Genomic DNA, 21109 nt, shown 5'->3' with positions numbered 1-21109 from the left:
TGTTTTTTTATAGTATAAAAACACCCTTTGCCGGAGGTCGGCCGTGCTTGTATCAGCAAATTAATTAACAAAATAAATTTTGTTTTGCAAATTATCTTCCATTAACTTCTTGGAACAAGTAGCTTCATTCCAAGGTGTCTATTAAAATTGTTTCATTTTACATCAAACTTGTTTACGTCTGAAAAAGTTTCATCTGTACAAATTTCAGTCCACATCAAAAGTTTGCGGAGGTTCTTCGTTTTTTTTCTTTGGTGGACATGTTTTATGCTGGCAAAATTGATTACTGTGATGAGATACACCCCCATCTATACCTTTGATAAACATCCAGAGGTGTTTGCAATAATACTTTTGCAATTTTAATTGGGGGGGGGGGGTTGCTTTGTAAAAAAGAAAGGGACTGATCTAACAAATCCCTGATGCAAATTTAACATCTATTATCATGTGATGTAACATTAGTGGTGCCTATATAATAATAATAATAATAATAATAATAATAATAATAATAATAAAACAGTATTTATAAAGCGCCAAATTGCCAAAGGATACAAGGCGCTGAGAAGGATCAGAAGGAAAGAAGAGGGAAAAAGACAGAACAAAGATAAAGATGACCAGCTACGAAGAGGCAAAAAGGTGGGTTTTGAGATCTCATCCCAATCACAAATATCATGAGAAACCATAATGTTTAATTCGACTCCCCAGTACTTTTTTTTCAAAACAAAATATGTAGATCCTTATAATCATTGAGTGATTGGAGAAAACGGATGTCTTCTGACACGCCCCTCCCTACTGTGTCAATGAACCAAATTAATAACGTAGAATTATTGTTGAGGGCGTGCTTTTGCTATTTCTGATTCTTCTGGGGATGGTCACTAGGTGGCGCTATTGTAAAACTTAGTGTATGATTTTATTTTGTCGTCTCAGCTCGCTCAGAGCCAGCCAGCAGCAGACATTCACTTTATTTATGTGTCAATATTCTATGAACTTATTCATCGTATGTAATTCTCCCCGTTTCCTTGAAGTAAAAGCTGACTGTCGAGAGATTTTACCATGGTTTGTGAAAAATGTAAGTATGCCCTTTTGTATTTATTGAGAATGAGACTGAGAAGAGGGACACATTTCTGACCGACGACGACACAGTATTACTATTATTATACCATTAACTCGAGTGGCAATAATTTAATAACAATTTGACATTTTTGTAATAACTCACCCCACAGCTGCAGCACAGTCAATAATAACGTGAGTCAATAACATGATCAACATAACGCATTATTATTTATGGTAATCTGACAAACAATATGAATCATAATGCTAGTGATCTGACAGTACAAAAATGTACACAGCCAATTAATTATGTCTGTACAGAATGATGTAGGATAGTAGGCCTACTGTTATTTTTTATACACGGATCCCCACATAAAACATAGTTTTTGGTACTGAAACAGGTTTTAAATTTCTAACTCAACTGTCCCCCAGCCCAGCAGGATCACCGTCCCCCAAAACAGTCACTTACTCACTGACCGTGTTCAGTGCCCGTCTGGCTTTTAAAGTTTATAATGTTTTTGTTTATTAAAGTCGGTGCTGGCAATAATATTCACTGGCTGCCTGGATGCCCGCAAAAAACTAGAGCCTACTTTTTGTGCCTGTTGATGTTAACTTGATGTGATTACTAACTTTTGTTGTGATTTTGTAGTCACAAGATGGGAATCAGACCATGATTTACTTAATTTAAGAAAACGATCTGTTGGGGGCCACAAATCAGAAAAAAAATGGTACTACTAATAACTACCCTTTTGTTCTTGTTTGTGTTGAAGTTTTTACAAGATGCAATGTTTTAATCCCAAATACAGGCGAGAAAAAACTTGGAAAGGTCATAACCCCAGATCCATGGAAATCAGGAGCCAGAAATACCACAGGTAAAAATGGACAAACAAAGCTGCATGTGTGTTTGTTTTGGCTTTTTGTAAATATTTAAAATACGGTTTTGTTTTCTGTGTCAATTACTGACAAAAGTTAAGACATGTGAAGCTTCTGAACCAAGGAAAGCTCTGCTGGCATATTGGTCATGGATCTTTATGAGTCAAGATGAGTTAAGTAAACTAATGCTTTATTCTTCTTTTTTGAAATACATTTTAGAGGGTGGAGGGCGGAAAGTTGGTGAAAACAAGTTACTGACGGGCAAGAAAGCAAGGTAAGAGAGAACATTGTTTAAATGTAGCAGTGGATAAACAATAAATTACCAAGTAGACCACCCCCTAAACAGTATTGTGTCTGGTCCTCATGTGTTTTAACCAGCAGTTGGTTAGCGGATCACTGTTGATTAAATTGTGTCTTATGTTCCTATCTCCATCAGATATAACCCATACACAACACAATTCAACAAGTGTCGAATCTGTAAGCAGTCTGTACATCAAGTTGGCTCCCACTACTGCCAAGGATGTGCATATAAAATAGGTACGTACTTTTTAAAGCACAACTTGGGCACAGCAAGGCTGGATAGTCCTGGCACCCATATTTGTAAACATCATAGGATTGTTAATAGTTGCTGGTTCTCAAAACTGTTATCTGAATGGGAGACTTTTCTAGCGCTAGGTGGCAGCAGACTTATCGGGTAAATTTCCATTGTTAACAATGGATTGACCTGGTAAGTCTGCTACCACTGAATAATCTTTAGCATCCCAAAAGTTCTCTATTGGTATGAACATTATATTTTTTGTTTTTCTGAAATTCAGTCATTAGGACTATCGCAAGTGAAATTGATGTTATTAAACATTTTCTGGCTAGGCAATGTAATTAAACATAGCATTGCCTGATGTTGACCAAGCTCACAGTTGAAACAGGTTCTGGAGGCAATTCAGTTACTGCTTATATTTCACCTAGACAAAAGTCAGCCATGTAGTATAAGTATGTATACTTGGTGTAACCGGTTGCTCAAAATATGTCTGCAATTATCTACTAAACAGCTCCAAGAAAATTAATTTTTCACAAATTTTTACAAAAGTGTTAAGATTTGACCAAAGGAAACTAAATCACTTGTATGTTTTCCCTTTCAGGAATCTGTGCAATGTGTGGCAAGAAGATCTTGGACACCAAGAAATACAAGCAGACATCTGTATGAGCCGAACCCTTCACATCCAGAGTCAGACGTTTGAACTGAGACTAAGAAAAGACTTGAGAAGTATCTATAATTAGAGAACTTCTTGGAGGAGTGCTGGCTTTGAAGAAACCCCAGTTATGGTTAAAATTAGGGTTAGAGACAGAGACCACACTGGATTAGAGATCACACTGGCTCTTGTTCACTTGTTATAGTTTGTTCTGATTTGTCCACCATAGTGTTAGCCAGAGGGGTGTTTGGGTGTCTTTTTGACATGCTGTTTAAAATCTGGACACCCTGTTTCATCTGTCATTTACAAACATGCATATGTACATGAATTGCAATTGAACCATTCGGACAGGCAGTTTTTAAATTGCCATCAAATCTGGACACCCTTTGATCAAATCCCGACTAAAACCTTGTTTTCCACACCATGTAAAGCTTCAAACTTCAATTCAAAAAGACTCCATTTGAAAAGGGTTTTCCGTTTACCTCGTCGACGAACAGTGTCGACCATTTTCGGGAGTCAAATTTTTTACTCCCATAAATGGCCGACCATCTTAGTTCGCAAAGTAAAATGAAAACTACTAAATTTCGAGGCAAATTTGTGTGGATCATTGTATTCTACTTTTAAAACATCTTACCAACCATATGCATCTTTTACCAAACGGTTATAAACGCTTTTTATAGACCAACTCGTCTGATCCAAGGCAACGTGTTCCTTTAACATTAAGTATGGCCAGTTGACTTTTGTATTTGAAAATCCAGTTGAAGAACAATTCATTTCCGCTCCTTGCCCTGTTTTTGTGCAATGGGAGACTTTTGGATGGCCCTTTTTAACAGTTCAAGACAGTAGTGCATGTGCTCGGACCTACACGGGCAATACTGAGCATCTGTGTGCATGCTCAGAGCCACAAAAAGGAACGTTATGTCTGCGTCTCAAAAGTCTCCCATTGAAAACCAAAAGATGCCACCTGTTTACTAACCAAAATGACCAGTGGTAAAGATGTAAAAAAGTGTACATATAAGTAGTTTTGTTTAAATTAGTGTTTCTCAGTTGTCTAAAATGTAGAGAAATGTGTTTGAAATGAGAGTGCATTGACCTACAGATGGAACAATGATAGTATTAGTACCAGGTGCATTTATAATGTGGTGCTGAAATATCAGGGGGGAATCAATAGGACACACATCAAAACAAACAACAAAGTTAAGAACAGAATGAAATGTTTAAAGTAAGATGTAAGGCATTTATTTTCACATGAATTTTGTAAATGTGCATAATATTAATAAATACAATCAAAATGCAAGAACAATGAATGTGTGATAAGTCAATATTATGTGCATGGGTTAATTAAATGTACAGAATGTGTATCCCTGGAGTTGATTCAAGTCAGATATTCGTACTTGAGCCCAGTTCATGATTCCAGCAAAAGCGCATGCGATACAAATTTTTACGTCACAATTTCACAAAGAATAATTTGCAACAGTCTCTGTGAAAACAGCCATGTCAAAATTCGCTTCACATTCGCAGGAAGTATGAACCGAGCTTAAAGGAACACGTTGCCTTGGATCGGACGAGTTTGTCCATAAAAAGCGTTTGAAACCGTTTGTTATAAAATGCACGTGGTTAGAAAGATGTTTTAAAAGTAGAATATAATGATCCACACAAGTATCACTCAAAAATGCACGGTTTTCCCTTTACGTCGCGAACTAACACGGTCGGCCATATATGGGGGTAAAAAATTTGACTCCCATAAATGGCCGACCGTGTTAGTCGACGAGGTAAAAAGAAAACCAAGCAATTTCGAAGCATATTTTTGTAGATCATTGTATTCTACTTTTACAACATCTTTCTACCCATATGCATTTTATAACATACGGTTAATATAGAACGCTTTTCAAAGACCAACTCGACCGATCCAAGGCAACGTATTCCTTTAAGTCTGAATCCATGTTACAAAACTTGTGTTAGAAGGGAATTATTGTGTCCTCTCACACCACCAGTAATGTGCATTTCAACTCGAGTCTTGTAAGTCGTCTTCACGAACTCACTGGATTAGCATTAAACGGACGTATGGGGGCGCTCATTACAAGAAACTCAAATTACATACTAAGGAGCAAGCACATGACCTGACTTGCAACGGTATCTACACATCCTCAAAGGCAATAATCTCACACTCTTAAAGAGTTCACAACTTTTGAACCATGGTCCTTGCATTTACAACAGTGGATATTGAAACAGTCAATGGTTTGATGAAACTAGTTATGGGTGCTTATTAATCATAGTGCACATGATGGGTGGATACAGTAGAATGTAAAGAGTGACGTTAGAGACAGTACATGAGGTGCCTTTTCGCAGTCGTAACTAATAACTGTTTCGGTTGAGTTTGCCATTGGTAAATCACTAGCCATTAACCGAAACAGTTACGGGTTACAACCGCCACAACGCACTCCTGGGTTAGGTGAAGTACATGTAACTAATAGACCCTATGCATTAGCTGCCTTCTTTGATGGCAAACAATGAAAAGTAATACAGTATTTTATTTAAATCTTGAGACTGGTTTCACCAGAGAAAAGACATCAGTGTCTTTTTGTTTAAAATCCACTCAACAAATACTTTGTTCACTTGAGTACAATGAATGAAAAATAACTGGTAAACGTATAGTGCAAAAAGCATGAATAGTACAATGTATTTAAAAACATATCATTAAATCTAAATAATATTTACATTTGAGGATTCATTACACTAAAAGACTTTTTTAATTGCAACTTTATGCAATTTTGGGAGGATAACAAAAAATAGCAGCTTCATTGATATCTATAGTAACATCTTCAGCTGCATGTTATTTTTTTTCACTCTCTTGATACTTCACGGAGGCAACGGTAGCAATTGACTCCGTTGCCCCTGGTCATTTTGCCTTGGTGCCTCTTCAAATGTCCTAATAGAAATTTACACTTTTCTCATAGAGGTGCCCTTTACAAAGGAGAAATCGCCTTATGGCCCTCAGCCATGCTGCTTTATTGCTACATTGCATTTTCGATTGATACAACATGACAGCCCTGATGGCAAATTTACATTGTTTTGCAGTAAGATACACTTATACTGGTAATGCCCCACAGCACAAACTCAAATATCAATACTGCTTTACAAAAACAGCGAAAGTAAGCACATAATTTTTTAAAACTTCATTACGTCTCCCCACCCCCCCACCCCACCCCCAAAAAAATCGTGCACAAATTTACGTTTGTTGCTTGTTATGTTTTTAAATTCAATGGATTGTACAAAGGTGATGGACACCCTTTGAACAGTTGAACATTAGATAAATCCACTCATTAACAGTGCCAATCTTAGTTCAGAAAAAACAAACTTATGAACTACATCAAATATTTATTTTTGAAAACAAATGTGCCAGAAATTTCTCAACATGATTCGATTGACTAGACCATTATATAGCACATTGATAACTGCTTTATTATTAAACAAAGCTCAAATCACAGAGTTTGAATAGATTCAGAAGCAGATATGGCAGAAGTTGTAAACAAAAAAGTAAATCGCTATTTGAGAAATGAGATTGTTGAACTTTTTATTTATTTACTGGTAAACAAGAGAACTCTAATATCAAAGCAAACTTTTCTCCAAAAGACGATCAGAGCATACTGATTGAAATGTTGAGTTGAAATCAACGGTTGTTTTCAGAACCACCCCAACTCATTTAGAGATTATTATTACATGGTGCTACTGCAAACATTTACTATACCATGTCAACTTGTTAATTTTGTTTACTGCTCTCCTAGAATGGCATCTTGCGGATGATGACGCCAGGTAATTTGGGTCAATATACCCAATGGTGAATTCATTTTGTTTTACCGTTTTAAATCAATGCAACAAAACCAAGGCAAGAAGACCGACCCCTCTTTGGAATATATTTTGTTTTTAAAACTATAAAAAAAATCAAACTCATTGTTTTTTATTGCTATGACATTAGGAACATCTCATAAAGATGTCATGATTGTTAGTTTTACCCTGAACTGATTTGTGAGAGGTACTGTTTGCTAAGTGACCCCGCCCACCCCCCCCCCCCCCCCCAATCTCCCTTGCCAAGAGTCCTGCTGGATAAAAGCATCCGCAGCAACACTACTCAAGTGTGATTCGAACCTACGACCCTCATCAAACCAAAAATAATCATTGCTCATGTACATCAATATTATGTTGATATGAATAACATGCACAAATAATATGTGGCCAGCTTCCGCAGACTCAGAGTCAAGTCACACAAAAAGTTCACTTGCAAATAGTTCATTTTTCCTTCACCCTCTTGTGTACAATAAGGGGTATATAAAACATTTAAAAAACAACAACCAGAATTTATCTTTGCATAATGCTCATCATTCCTGAAGTGAATGAAGGTGTATACACCATGCTTTGACGTAATGCATTTTCAGACAAACTTTTACCCTGTTTGAATAAGCCATTTGCGAGTTAGATTTGAATAATGTCTGGTACAATGACTCGCGTAGTTACAATGTACCGCTTACATTTGAATTCCTCAGACTATCGAGGCAGTTGCTACATGTAAGTCAAATGGTTCAGGGCAAGCTTTTGTATAGCAACCTCCAGATAAGCAAACCCTGGTACCATACACATCCATTCAGAATCGCGTATGGGTGTTCACCTTCTCTTACAAACCACGCAAAAGCTTGCCCTTAGTCATGTGAATAGCAACTGTCTCGCTAGTCTGAGGAATATAATCTTAAGTGATAACTTGTGATCAAGCAAGTCATTGTACCAGACATTATTCAAATCTAACACGCAAATGGCTTGTTGAGCTCAACTCTTATAGCGAATGTTTTTATCTATGTTTGTTCACATTGTTCAGCTGCACGGTCTTCCCCCGAAACCCACCTTTGGTACATTTTGCTATTTTTTAACTACACGAATTCAAACCAACTGTTTGTTTGTACTGATAAGTGTGTAAAAAAAAATGATTCTGTCATCCTCTCTAAACAATTCAAATGTTGCTAAAATCTTACTAGTAAAACGATATAATATAGAGATTTTATGCGGGAACTTCCCTCTTTAAAAAAAGGTGCCAAATCGATCCGTGGGGGTTCTTTCAATTCAGAACAACTTCCTTGATGTTTTTGACGCCTGCGGTTCGACTTTACCTAACTGTTTACCTCTACTAGTTACTGTGTAAAAAAAATTCTTTTTTAATCTATAAACAATGCAAATGTTGCTTAAATCATAATAATAAAAGAATATAATATAAAGATTTGTTTGCAGGAATTTCCCGCTCTTAAAAAAAAGAGGTGCAAAATCAATCCTTGGAAGTTTTTTCAATTCAGAAAAACTTCCTTGGTGATTTTGACACCTGTGGTTTGACTTCACCTTTAACAGGGCAGAGAGGAGAAGCCTAAGTGCTTCTAGATGGTGACATTTGCGATGGGGGCTTTGTCAGAGTTTGGGTCCAGAGCCGGCCTGTCTCGGATACGTCGGACGATACAAGACACAAGAATAATCAGCCAGAACAAGACACCGAACCAAGACGCTCCCTGCAAAGATGAAAGGAAAAAAAGAATGAGAGGACATGGCAATGGCTAGACTTGTGGATAAGTCGTTAATGGTTTGTCCCAGTGATAGCCAAGTTGTGGTGGTGGCATAATGGATCAGTTCTCCGCGGTTGAATACTGCTCTCGCGTAAAGCTGTTTCCTACCGACTGCACAGAGTGAGAGCAGTAGTCTTGCGGGTGCCAGCAGTTTTGTGAGAATATTGCCAGACGCCAGTGTCAGCGCCAGCTATCACCGCGACAGACATTTAATGACTTGCCACATACATGTAGGCAATGGCCTGATTGCACTAAAGCATTTAAGATTCATCTAAATATGACTAGCATTTTAAATGAATCAATATTTAGCACTTTTACATCAAAAAGTGATGCTACAATTCATATTTCTAAGGAACTCCTCGTGAAATACCCAAGTTCATTCTATTAAAGGTATTTTTATATTTCATCAAGTAGACCCCTTCATATGGGCACAGCCACAATGGGTGGTACATGTTTTATTACAAAGACAACAAGTGAGCAACTGATAACTATTGAGTACCGTAACTCTTCACAGACTCAAAACACTTCGAAAAAACTCAAAGCACTTTTTCTCCATCATTGATATTAAGGAACACGTTGCCTTGGATCAATCGAGTTGATCTTTGAAAAGCATTTGAAACCGTTTGTTATGAAAAGCATATGGTTAGAAAGATAATTTAAAAGCAGAATAGAATGATCTACATAACCATGCCTCAAAATTGCACGTTTTAAATTTTTACGTCATGAACTAACACGGCACGTCACAAAGTTTTGACTCCACAAAATGGCCGACCGTTGACTCCACAAAATGGCTGACCGTGGGAAAAACAAATTGTACCCATGATTGTGGTTGTGCACATAAACAAAAGCAGAGGAGCTTTATTTGTTAGTGTCTGAACACCAGTAATTAATAAAGGTATTATAATGAATAAGATATTTGAGAGACAGTCAATAGTACATGCAACTCCAGGAAGAACCTGTATTGTAAAGAGTATACAGAGATAGATTGATTAGTGGACAACATCACTGACATTTCAAACTTGAACTTAACATGAGTCATGAACATGACATGCAAAAAGTAACAACAGGCAAAATGTCAATGCACCACTGATTGCATTCTTAAATCAGGTTACTGGTTACAGGTGAACAAAATAACAACACTTGCTTTTTTAGTCAACTCAAACTCAAACTCACAATGCACAGAGTGTGTCTTTGAGGCTCTTTTTAAAACCACTGAGCATTTGGATCTGACTTAAGTTCCATCAATCAATTTCAAAATGGGCGCTTCCGGTGAGAGGCTACGCAGAAAAAGTCTGGACCCGATTCATACTACCTGTGATTGCGAATGCGATACATATTTTGACGCCACAAATTTGCATTGAACAATTGGCATCAGTTGAAATGTGCTCAACTCCTGCAAAACATTTGCTGCCAAAACAGATGTGGCATCAAAAGTCGCCTGCATTCCCATTCGCAGGACGTACAGTATGAGCCGGGCTTAAGCCTTAGCCATGGTTTCAAAGAGGTCCAAATAAACCATACAGTACATGTAGCTTTGTCACAGTTTAGCCATTTAATTCTAATTTTTGTTCTCCATGAATCAAATTAAAGTTATGAATGAGGAACATTTAGTCTGGACCCTTTCAGCTCTGATGAGAACAAGTACTCATGGTTGTTATTGGATACAGGGGACATGACAAAGACATGGAAGCATGATACAGATCACCATGTCTTGAGAGATAGACACCAACATGGCTGTGTGTTAATCGATTGATGCAGATCATAACCGAGAAACCGTTTGTCCTAAATCATAATAGAATTTTCAGCAACATGCAAAAAACCCAAGAAGTCACTAACTTGCAAATGTCTGTGCGCCCATGTGAGCGTGTTACGTTAGCATGGGTTTTCGTTCGTCCGCCGTGGCACCATCCTCTGGTGTACCCTTGTCCATGAGGCGGCGGGCAATTAAGACCGCCAGTAATAAAGCCCAAAACAGCACAGTGAACCATGATGCGCTCTGTACAGAGTAGTGGGAGGGGGGGCATGATGATCAGTGAACAGAAAGTGATGGTAGATGATGATGAGAAGTGTTAACTAAGCTACTTGCAGTATGGATTGCGTTTTAACTGCATATAAGCAAGGAAGTGTTTAAAGCATAAACTACCAACTAACACTGCTCGTACACAATGAACGACTACATGTACATTTAGTTTCAAAGCGGCTCCCATTTACATTTAGTTCAACAGCAGGTTGAGGACCTTTTCACTTTTCCTTTTTACAAGGATAACAACTTGTCAAGCATCATTTCAAATGTGAACCAATTGTTCTCCATCTATAATTTAAACCACCAGAGCTCAAATTTGGGGGGGGGGGGGAGATCCGTAAGACTTGTAGCTCATTCATAGTGGACAAGAATTTTCTTGTCACAAGAAAAAATTCACAGTATTGAATTTGGAACTATATTTTTGCGTGGAAGACTGCTCTGCAACAGTGTTTTGTTGAGTCTGGGAAAGGCTTTTTCTACACTTGAAGTGGCTGGTAGTGACTTTCTAGGCTAGTAGAGCACTCTGAAATGAGACGCCTACAGTGAATACAATGTGCTACTATGTGGCAGATGGGAAGTGCAATAAGACTGATACATGTATGGTTAATACTAATTATGGATGTATTGTGTGCACCATTAAATACACATGCAGTACTTGATACACCAAGGTAAATGCTACTGAAAACGTCTAGGGTCGGTAAATACACAAGTCTGGCTATAGGTGGAGTACAATCAAACACAGAGCTGTGGATGTGCTGCTTTGTATAAACTATAGAATCATATGTTATTATGACAAAATGACATGGCTTAATGCATCTTTCAGCACAAAACACCGAGCTAACAGTGCCTCCATAAAGTGCAGATTTCTGTGGTACATATCGGTAAAGCAGCGCCATAAAATTAAGCCCAGGTCCAAACTTTATGACAATGCTTCCTACAATGTAAAGCATCACTTATGATAAAAAAGCCCATTCGTGCTTTCAGAGTTAACATCAAATGTCTATTGCAAGCTACAGGTAAAGACACCCTTAAGGCTCGGTCCCACTGCAGCGATAACGAATAATGATAACGATAACTACGCAAAGAGAACACATTCCATTGGTTGAATGAGCGTGTGCGTATTCTGCATAGAGCAATTCAACCAATAGAATGCTTTCTCTTTGCGTCTTGACCGTTATAGTTTTCGTTATCGCTGCACTGTTTGGACTTAAATATGTTTGATTGAAATGACAGACCCAGTTACAATCAGTTGCTAGGCCAATATGGACGGAATGGGTATGGCAATGCAGCCTCATTCAATTTGGACTATGAAAGATGAAAGAATCCAGAGAAGCTACCACAGGTTCAATGTTAGGAGCTTCAAGAAACAGCATACAAACACTAAGCATACAGATACTAATACATAACTGTACACTTTCAACAGAGAAACAACCAGCAAAGAATCAGCAGAAGCAAATAGCAGTACAACACTCCTGCTTTTGGCACCTCAACAAATTGTTAAAGTAAGCAGCCGTCGATTTCACAAAACTCTTCCTAACTTAAGACTAATCTCAAGACTTAGGACGAGTCCCAAACCCTGCACTGTAGCATGCAGACCTTAAGATTAATCCTAAGTTAGGACGAGTTACTCGTCCTAACTCGAGATAAGACGAGTCCTAACTCTTTGTGAAATCGACCCCTGATTACTTGAAAACACACACCAGAGTAGTTTTGAAGGATTTTGATGGCTTTCATAATAAAAACACACCAAAGATAAATGTGTCTAGATTGAAAAATCTAGATCAAAAAAAGTATTATGCAAGTCTGGCATATATTGAAAACGATAAAACTTGAATGCCGACTTTATTTTTCACTGAAGTTGGTGTGAATGCCGAAGTTGGCGTTTGATTAGCTCATGTCAGGGGCTCACCCAGATAAGCACACTGGGGTCGACCCGGGGAAGTTAATCAAAACACAATAGGCCATTCAGAAGAGTTGAAAACAGTGAAGGCAGGAAGATTAATAAGCTCAAAGCAACATTTGTTTGAAGATCCAGTAACAAACCAATCACACTCAAGCATAGGTGTCAGTAATTAAAACCAAATCAAACATCACATTTCAACATTAAATAGTCAGCCATGACAGCTAAACCCCGCAAATAACACACCAGGGAGAAACACTTACCTGTGCCGTGGTCAAAAAGCCAAAGAAATTTCCGCCTGCGTAGGTGCCATGAGATTTTTTGTCTTGTGTCGTTCCACAAGTAGCTCCACTGTTCCAATTAAGATCACCTGGTACCGTTGCACAACTTTTGAAATAAAGAAGAAGTAAATTCCACCATGAATTTTACAACATTGTTCGTCAAATAGTGGGTACAAATCAAATGAGTTAGATTGCAAATTTTGTATGTCAGATGCCACAGACAGTTATTATTATTATTATTATTATTATTATTATTATTATTGAGAAGACTGGTCTTTGACAATTACCAATAGTGTCCAGTGTCTTTAACGTGCCAGCGCTCTACCAACTGAGCTATCTTGTCCTTGAATTGGCAGTCACCCTATTTTGTTAGTATCTTCAAGTTTCGTTATGACAAGGACATTTTCACAGGAAAACGATAACTTCGGAGATCATTATTTTAACCTTGTTGATTCAACCTTACATACATTGTACATTATCTTAAAGACCACAGAGTTGACATTGTTTTATGTTATTTTAACAAACACAATAACATTCACTTGAAGTGATTTTCTACTTTCTGCCCAGGTAGTAGTTAAAAAGCAGTCCTTTTCAGAACTGAGAAGTCGGAAGATCTACTCCATGGTAGAAGAACATAAAGTCAGTTATTTAAGTCTAAAGAACAAAATGTACCTGGCAAGTAGATACACACATGGTGTTACCGCAAACCAAATATATAGCAATTTTTAAAATATTTTCATGGTGGGTGGGTGGAATGATGAGGGTTTCACATATGATAAAATAAAGATGTTTCAACGGATGTCACCAAGGTGATCTAGCCGCAGCTGCTTAACATGGCTAACTCACAACCGGTCAAAACATCTTAAGGAGGAACTTACTCAGTTACTTTACTTCCAAGAGATGCGCCGCCCGTTAAACTTGCACAAAATCGTTTGAATCCAATGCTGAGTATACAGGAATCAATGAAGAGGAGAACAAGGCACAATACATTGATGATAATCGCTGGGAGCAACAACCCTCGCCTGATGGAAGAAAAACACATACAACAAGGTGAGAAAAATACTCACAAGTTTCAAGGTAAAGCCCGGTTCACAATACATGCGAATGCGAAGCGAATTTGATGTGAATTTGACGTCACAACTATCCCTTCTCAGCGATATTCGCAAGTGATTTGCCCAGAGCTGAACTGCTGCGAAATTCGTTGCAAATTTTGTGTCGTCAACATTCGTTTCGCATTCGCAGGAAGTATGAACCAGGCTTAACACCTACATTATGAACATGTAACAAGTTTGCAACACCAGGAGAATTTGACACCCTATGTTAGCTTAATAGTACATGTAGCAGCATTGCAGCATCAGCCTATCTTTCTTGATAATATTGCCCCCCCCCCCAAAAAAAAAACCAGTTGTTTTTCTTGACAAAAAACTAATCCGGCACGTTAATCCGGAGGTCGTTGGTTCGAATCCCACTCTAGTCAATTCTTTGTTCAACCCCAAAAATCATTTACAAATTTACCCAGTCAGTTTCCCTTGTGGTTTATATTGATATCTGAAACAAAAAGTCGCATCCCCTTAAGGTGATCCCCTAGCTGCCGCTTCCCAGGTTGTATCGTAATTTGGGTGTGATCCCTGGCTACACGGCAGTTAACGGTTGTATGGCTTCCGACTGGCACCCCCGATTAAAGATATTGACAAAATAGGGACACCGCCAATATAGGGCTAGATAGCTCAGTTGGTAGAGCGCCGGCACGTTAATCCGGAGGTCGTTGGTTCGAATCCCACTCTAGTCAATTCTTTGTTCAACCCCAAAAATCAAAAAACTAATCTATGACCCTAACTTTATTAAAGGGAAGGTATTAAAGGGAAGGTACACATTTTGGTAAATTTCAGTAGTGCAAATGCAAACATTTGGTTAGAAATACAGTAAGCTTTCAATAGTATAGGCCTAAAGCATTTTGAGAATCAATTTTATGCACCACACCACATTTTTAATCTCTCATAACATTTACCATATTGTGTATTCCTATTAGAGATTATTGTTCCTGAGTGGACATATTCAGTCTGGAATGTTGGGGTTAGTTTCATTGTTTATAGATCTACATATTATAGGATTAAAACAACTGAATGATTAAGTTGTAGAAAATTTGTTAATTAAAGCCATTGGACCCTTTCGGTACAGGAAAAACAAAAAAAAGTTCACAGATTTACAAATAACTTACAGGGTTTACAGAAGGTAGTGGTGAAATACTTCTCTTGAAATATTATTCGATGAAATGTTTTTTTCTTTTTGAGAAAACAGTAAAACAATATCAATTCTCGTTAACGAGAATTACGGATTTATTTTAAACACATGTCATGACACGGCGAAACGCGCGGATACAAGGGTGGGTTTTCCCGTTATTTTCTCCCGACTCCGATGACCGATTAAGCCCAAATTTTCACAGGTTTGTTATTTGATATAGAAGTTGTGATACACGAAGTGTGGGCCTTGGACAATACTGTTTACCGAAAGGGTCCAATGGCTTTAATGAGCCGTTTAAGAGTGAGAGAAGTATTGTCATTTAAATTCACATTTCACACCGATGGATAGATAACATTGAAATTCTTATCGACACACCTGAATTTCCTGTAAGCATTTGAGCTACATTAAAATAAACACAGTCTACTTCCTGCAAACAATTCTACACAGCTCATAATTCACGTATGCACACATGAATCACAGTGACAGTATGGGAAATTCCCATGGGACCACTAGTGGCATTGTCAGTGTAGAGGCCTACAGCAGTTAAGTGTGGTGGTTTCATACTGTGTACACACACTTTTTCTATGAGGAGTTTATAGAAAGGTTTATACAAATATCCGGATGCTTTATGAGAGCATTGTCACAGAATACAATCATCCACCATACAAGACTCCACCGCTTAGTTGTATCCGGCATGAATGCGAAAAGGAAATTTTAATTTTTTTTTAATATTTATTTTTAAATTACACAGTTTAGATCCTTGTCATTTTTAAAGTTAACACAAAATAGACACAGAAAAAACGACACGTATTCTAAAAAGCCCTAAATGTGTATGACTGTCATGTACCAGGCCTGGAATGACATCTTAAAAAGAACGAGACCATTTTCATTTTGTAAAGTCAATGGAAACTTTTGAAGGGGCACCAAGGTCAAGACCTGGGGCAATGGAGGCCATTGACAAATGGGCAGGGAATCGTTATTTAGCAAATGACACTGCAAACTGTCCCAAGCTTCCTATAATTATCCATATAGAACTCCTTTAGTGAATTGTGGAGCATCGCGGCAGTGCACTAGGCCAAAATACAGGATGGCATGTGACGAGCGTTCCACCACTCAAATTACAAGAATCTGTGTGTGCAGTGTTTAAAAATAGTTTTGTTGAGATGTTGAGGCTATTAATTCTCTAACAGGCCCGATACTTCACGGAAGCACTGAAGGCGATTGCTTTTATGCCTCCTATTCATTGCCTTGGTGCCCTTGAAACGCTGCAATAAAAATTTCCTCATAGGGTGCCCTTGGAGAAAATGCCTTGGTGCCCTTGCCCTTTCAAAAACGAAGCATACAGGTGAACGCAAAGAGCTCTCCTCAATAATTACAGGAAAGCAGTTTATAACAACTAACTTGTAAGAGTTAAACAAACAAATAATACACTACCTTTCTTTAGCCCACTGAAAGAAGATGGACACATGATATAAACCAAAAAGGAGGGCATAGAAACAGGCAATTATCTCTAGTCCAACGCTGAATCCACACACGCCATTGCTACCAAGCTCTGTAAAGTAGAATGCAGTCGAATTGCACCATTTCACCTCGGCAAAGAGTAAACAGTCCCCAGCAAATGACACCTGTTCAAGGGGGAAACAAAGTTAGAAGTTTACAATGGTTCTGGAAGGGGATGGTAGAAGCATGGCGTGTCGTGGCCAGGCGGTCAAGCGCAAAGGACTCAAGCTCTTGTGTTTCTGATCTGAAGGCAAAATTTGAGTTTTGAGTCCTGGTCTTGACACTTTCAAGGCACCATAATTAACCATAGCTTCATCTTTCAGAGCAGATGCACATATATAAAATTGTCGATCCCATGTGCAACGCACATAAAGGGACCCAGAACACTAATAAATCGTTTATAGAGAAGGGGTATACCCCGGTGTTTCTGGCAGTGTCTGCTGATCAGCAGCTGAGCAGCACATTGATTTTTAAAAACATAAATATTATAAGGTGCTACATATACATTATTAAGCATGTTAAGTGGGTCTCTTAATAAAAAAGTAAAAATTAGTTATTGCATATGAAACCTCATAATTTGTAACACAATTGTACGTATGTATATCATATGGGAAAAGTTTCCGTATGGCGCCACCACTTTTTCATTCGATATGAAATAATATAGTATCTAATTTACCTCAATGAGATATCCTTTTTTGTAAAAATTAGTGAAAAAGTGGTGGCGCCATACGGAATGTTATCCATCATATGAATATGATAGGATGCAGCCTTTTTTAAACCACAGATCAAATGGCATTTAACGAATGAAAAAGTAAAGATAAAGAAGTGCAGCGGTGGATGAAAGTTTATCCGAAATAACATCAACCAAGTTGTTGAAATAACCTCAACCACAAGGTAGTATTTTGTTGAACGACGACTGCACATTTTCACTCATTATTTAGTTTAATAAATAGTCATTGTTTTTAACATAAACCAAACAATCTCATTTGACAGATAGTTTGGTTTAAACAACATAGTACAACATTTAGAATCTTTGGTAGTAGGTATTTAAAAATAATTAGTCTACACGCTAAGAAAGTTAACAAATTATACTGAATTTTTACGGCAGCCGGAATTTGTATGTCAAACATTCATGAATGTTTTTTAAAATAATGTATTGCAATGTAGTCCCCAAAATGTTTGAGGAAATGTAAGTTACCTAACGATTAAGAGAACATACAAATATATTCCAACAGATAAACAAACTCACCCGTGATATTCCAACAGTAACTGCAGATATCAAACCAGTGAAAAACACGACAAAATACAGAACTGTTTCTGTGATAAGGAGACACCCATCGACCGCCATGATGATGATGTACACTAGAGAGAAAGCTGGCTTCCGTGACCCCGATCCGACTGACTGACATACACATCACAACACACGTACGTCGTCGGGCCCGGGTGCTGTCTAAAAACTGGAAAGACACTATAGGAACTCCAGTCTAGCGTCTGGACGCATTCAAGGACGCAAGAACACGCACTCAATTTTCATTCACAGAGTGAACAACATGACAACCTGCGCGAAATTCATAATACTTCGGCAGCCTCATCTCATCGAGTCATACTGTTTACCAAGTAATAACCACAACAACGTTGAAATTATGACTCATTATTTTGAAAGCGAGATCACAGTGAGCAGAAACTAACTGTTGCCAACCCCTCCCAAAATATGACAAACATCACATAAAAAAGAACAAAGCATTATTGGTTCGATGGAGCTTTTAACTAAAATGCAATCCGAGCCCCGCCCCCGAAACATTCCTGTGCCCCCCCCCCCCCAGCAAGGCCACTCATGAACGGCCTACACAGACGATAATCACACAAAATGACACTAAATCAGACACAATGTTCAGTCAATACTTTTTTAATTTGACAAAATTAGAAATTAGTATACAATAAGGCAGCATTCAGGTGATTGGCCCCTCCCCTACATTGACTTCGCCCCGCCCCGCCCCTGCACAAATAAACATTTCCGGGTACGTAAATAATTAACCAGAATCTGGATTCGGAGATGCTACACCATCCAGGGCCCAATTTCGTTAAGCTGATCGGCACACACCGCTTGACAAATTATAGTTTGCTGAGCAAAGATCCAGTTTCTGTAACAAGCAAAATATTTCGGGCTTAGCAAAATTGTTACATGCTTTATGAAGTTGTGGGCTCATGTTCCCCAAGCACTCTTTATCGAGTTAATTTTTACCAACCATGTTTATTTCCTGCATTCACGGTCCACAGTGACTGATATCAAGAATATGTTCCAGATTTATAAATTATTTCACATTTTATTTTCAAAGGGGCGGCTATGGGCCCACAGTTTCATAATGTGTGCGTAATCAACTTGTACATAAGCCCTTTATCCTCACCCCATTGCTTCAAAATGTTATTCAGTCAATCATTAATTGAAGTGAATAATAATTTATTTAAATGTAAAAATTTAAGATGAGTTCGAATCACACTTAAAATATCCAAATGGCTTTATTTGCAGTAACGATTTTTGTGAGGGGGAAAAAACAGTTAAGGCACAAGTGTGAAAATGCCAATTTGTGATTCATTCAATCACATTTGTCCCAGGGAATTCTCTCGTTGGCATTAGTCCAGTGCACAATTTCATAAGACTGCTTGTTAGGCCTAACAGCCAATAATATTGTGTGCACATCAAAACGATGCTAACTGACAAGCTTACATGGAATTGAATGATGCAACAATACAAATTGTAAATGGCGAACGAGCAAGATGGCCGCCTAATTTTCTTTCCAATTTGGGCCCGGCCAACGCTCGAATTTCCCATGGAATCGAAACAATATGAACGAATAATGGCTAAGGCTTACTCGGCTCACAAAAGTAAAAATCTCTTCAGCCTAATAGGAACTTGTTATTTACTGTGTGCCGCTGGATTGGTCTTTGAATTTGAAAACTTCAAAAACCCTGAAACGTAGGTCTAATGGATAACTGATGAATTCCATCGATTCAACACTCGAGTCTTGACTCTTCATGCTACCCGGAAGCTAACCAAGAACACGGGTCAATTTCTGTTCCAGTCTTAATTTAATAATTTGAGAATAAATACATTCATTAAGTAACTTAAGTGCTAATAATAATAAATTAAGTTAAAGAATGTGCACTAAATTGGTTAAAGAATGTGATTTAAATGAATGTATATACAACTCCGTCCGTATGTTAAACAAAGGTCCAAGCGAATTTTTTTTCCGCGTTTCTTGCAAAACTATATGTATGTACTCCCAAAGCCCAATGGTGTATATCTCAGAATAATCAATATTATATAACACCCAAGCAGATCCTTGCCATTTGATTGGAGGATTGTCCGTCACGTGATAGCAAATAAAAGTACCATTGCATGCTGAGTCACTCACCGTGCTTTTTCGTTCCATCCGAAAAGTACCATTGCACGCTGCCAGCGTGCAATGGTACTTTTCGGATGGAACGAAAAAGCTGAGTAAAAACATCACTGCGTGCGCGTTGTCTTCGGTAACGCAGCAAGGCATATTAGTAAAATTACTAGCATTCGTCTTCTACAATTAAAAATTGGAGGCCTACGCTTTGTTTGTTTTGGAAGTTGTATCTTTCAATCAAAATGACAAAGATCTACTTGGATGTTATATAAAACAAATAATGAATGTTTTTCATTCGTGCAATGGTGCGAATATGTTCATTCGTTGAAAGCTGGAATGTTCCATTCAACTCGGCTCCGCCTCGTTGAATAGAACATTCCATCTTTCAACTCATGAACATATTCGCACCATTGCACTCATAAACATTCATTATGTGTATACTATCAGTGCTTTTACGAGAGATTTTTGTCGTATCCTACTGAAGTGTAAGATTGATATTGTTAAACTCAAACACCAAACTGACCCACTTTATAATATACAGGTGTTGGTATAATTTAATAACATATACATTTTATCATAACTTTTATTTATATTTTGGTATATCTTACGACACTAAACTAAAATCGAAATTAAGAAGGGATGTTTAAAAAAATATTGAACACTTATGAATGAAATTAAAATTCTAACATTAAAAGCTACGAAATTCAATCACGTTAAACTTATATCCGAAAAAAGTTTAATGGGTAAAAAACTCTTCGGACATTGAAACAAGATGAACAGCCCATCAGCAGAGGCGATATTAATGCCAGAAGAAACTCATAAAATGAAACATATTGCACCGAATTATTCATAGATCAACGCGCATTAATATTGTTTTTGTTTAAACAATAAATATAAAAACAGACCAAGTCCTGTAAGGATTGTGGCAAATAATCTCTATATAAGTTGTGGTTCTAAAAGAACGGGGGCGCAACAGTTTCTTCCCTTTCCTGAAGATGGTTTTCGAAGGTAGTCATATACCAACGGAAACGTCAAGCCAGTGACACCACCGGTCTTTTCAGAAACAGCCCT

General features: G+C 37.8%; 2 protein-coding genes across 3 annotated transcripts; one reads left to right on the top strand and one right to left on the bottom strand.

Annotated features, from left to right (window-relative positions):
* The first annotated feature begins 907 nt into the window (after positions 1 to 907).
* LOC117301166 (cysteine-rich PDZ-binding protein-like) lies at positions 908 to 3574 on the top strand. Its single transcript, XM_033785071.1, has 5 exons — positions 908 to 1063; positions 1851 to 1916; positions 2137 to 2191; positions 2354 to 2454; positions 3054 to 3574. The coding sequence occupies exons 1-5, from the start codon at positions 1048 to 1050 to the stop codon at positions 3116 to 3118; spliced, it is 303 nt and encodes a 100-aa protein (XP_033640962.1). The 5' UTR covers positions 908 to 1047; the 3' UTR covers positions 3119 to 3574.
* A 4102-nt stretch (positions 3575 to 7676) lies between these two features.
* On the bottom strand, positions 7677 to 18161 carry LOC117296861 (transmembrane protein 179B-like). 2 transcript variants are annotated; one of them, XM_033779961.1, is made up of 6 exons: positions 17896 to 18161; positions 16581 to 16771; positions 13784 to 13927; positions 12888 to 13011; positions 10538 to 10697; positions 8569 to 8647 (listed from the first exon to the last, which is right to left on the bottom strand). In XM_033779961.1, the coding sequence occupies exons 1-5, from the start codon at positions 17992 to 17994 to the stop codon at positions 10569 to 10571; spliced, it is 687 nt and encodes a 228-aa protein (XP_033635852.1). In that variant the 5' UTR covers positions 17995 to 18161; the 3' UTR covers positions 8569 to 8647; positions 10538 to 10568. The 2 variants fall into 2 exon arrangements, with proteins under 2 accessions (XP_033635845.1, XP_033635852.1); XM_033779954.1 differs by lacking the exon at positions 10538 to 10697 and having other exon boundaries at positions 7677 to 8647; positions 17896 to 18063.
* Between the last annotated feature and the right edge of the window lie 2948 nt (positions 18162 to 21109).

This window comes from Asterias rubens, chromosome 1 (genome assembly GCF_902459465.1).
Source record: "Asterias rubens chromosome 1, eAstRub1.3, whole genome shotgun sequence".
Lineage (NCBI taxonomy): Eukaryota > Metazoa > Echinodermata > Asteroidea > Forcipulatida > Asteriidae > Asterias > Asterias rubens.
The sequence above is the reverse complement of the archived record's forward strand: the minus strand, read 5'-3'. Positions and strand labels throughout refer to the sequence as shown.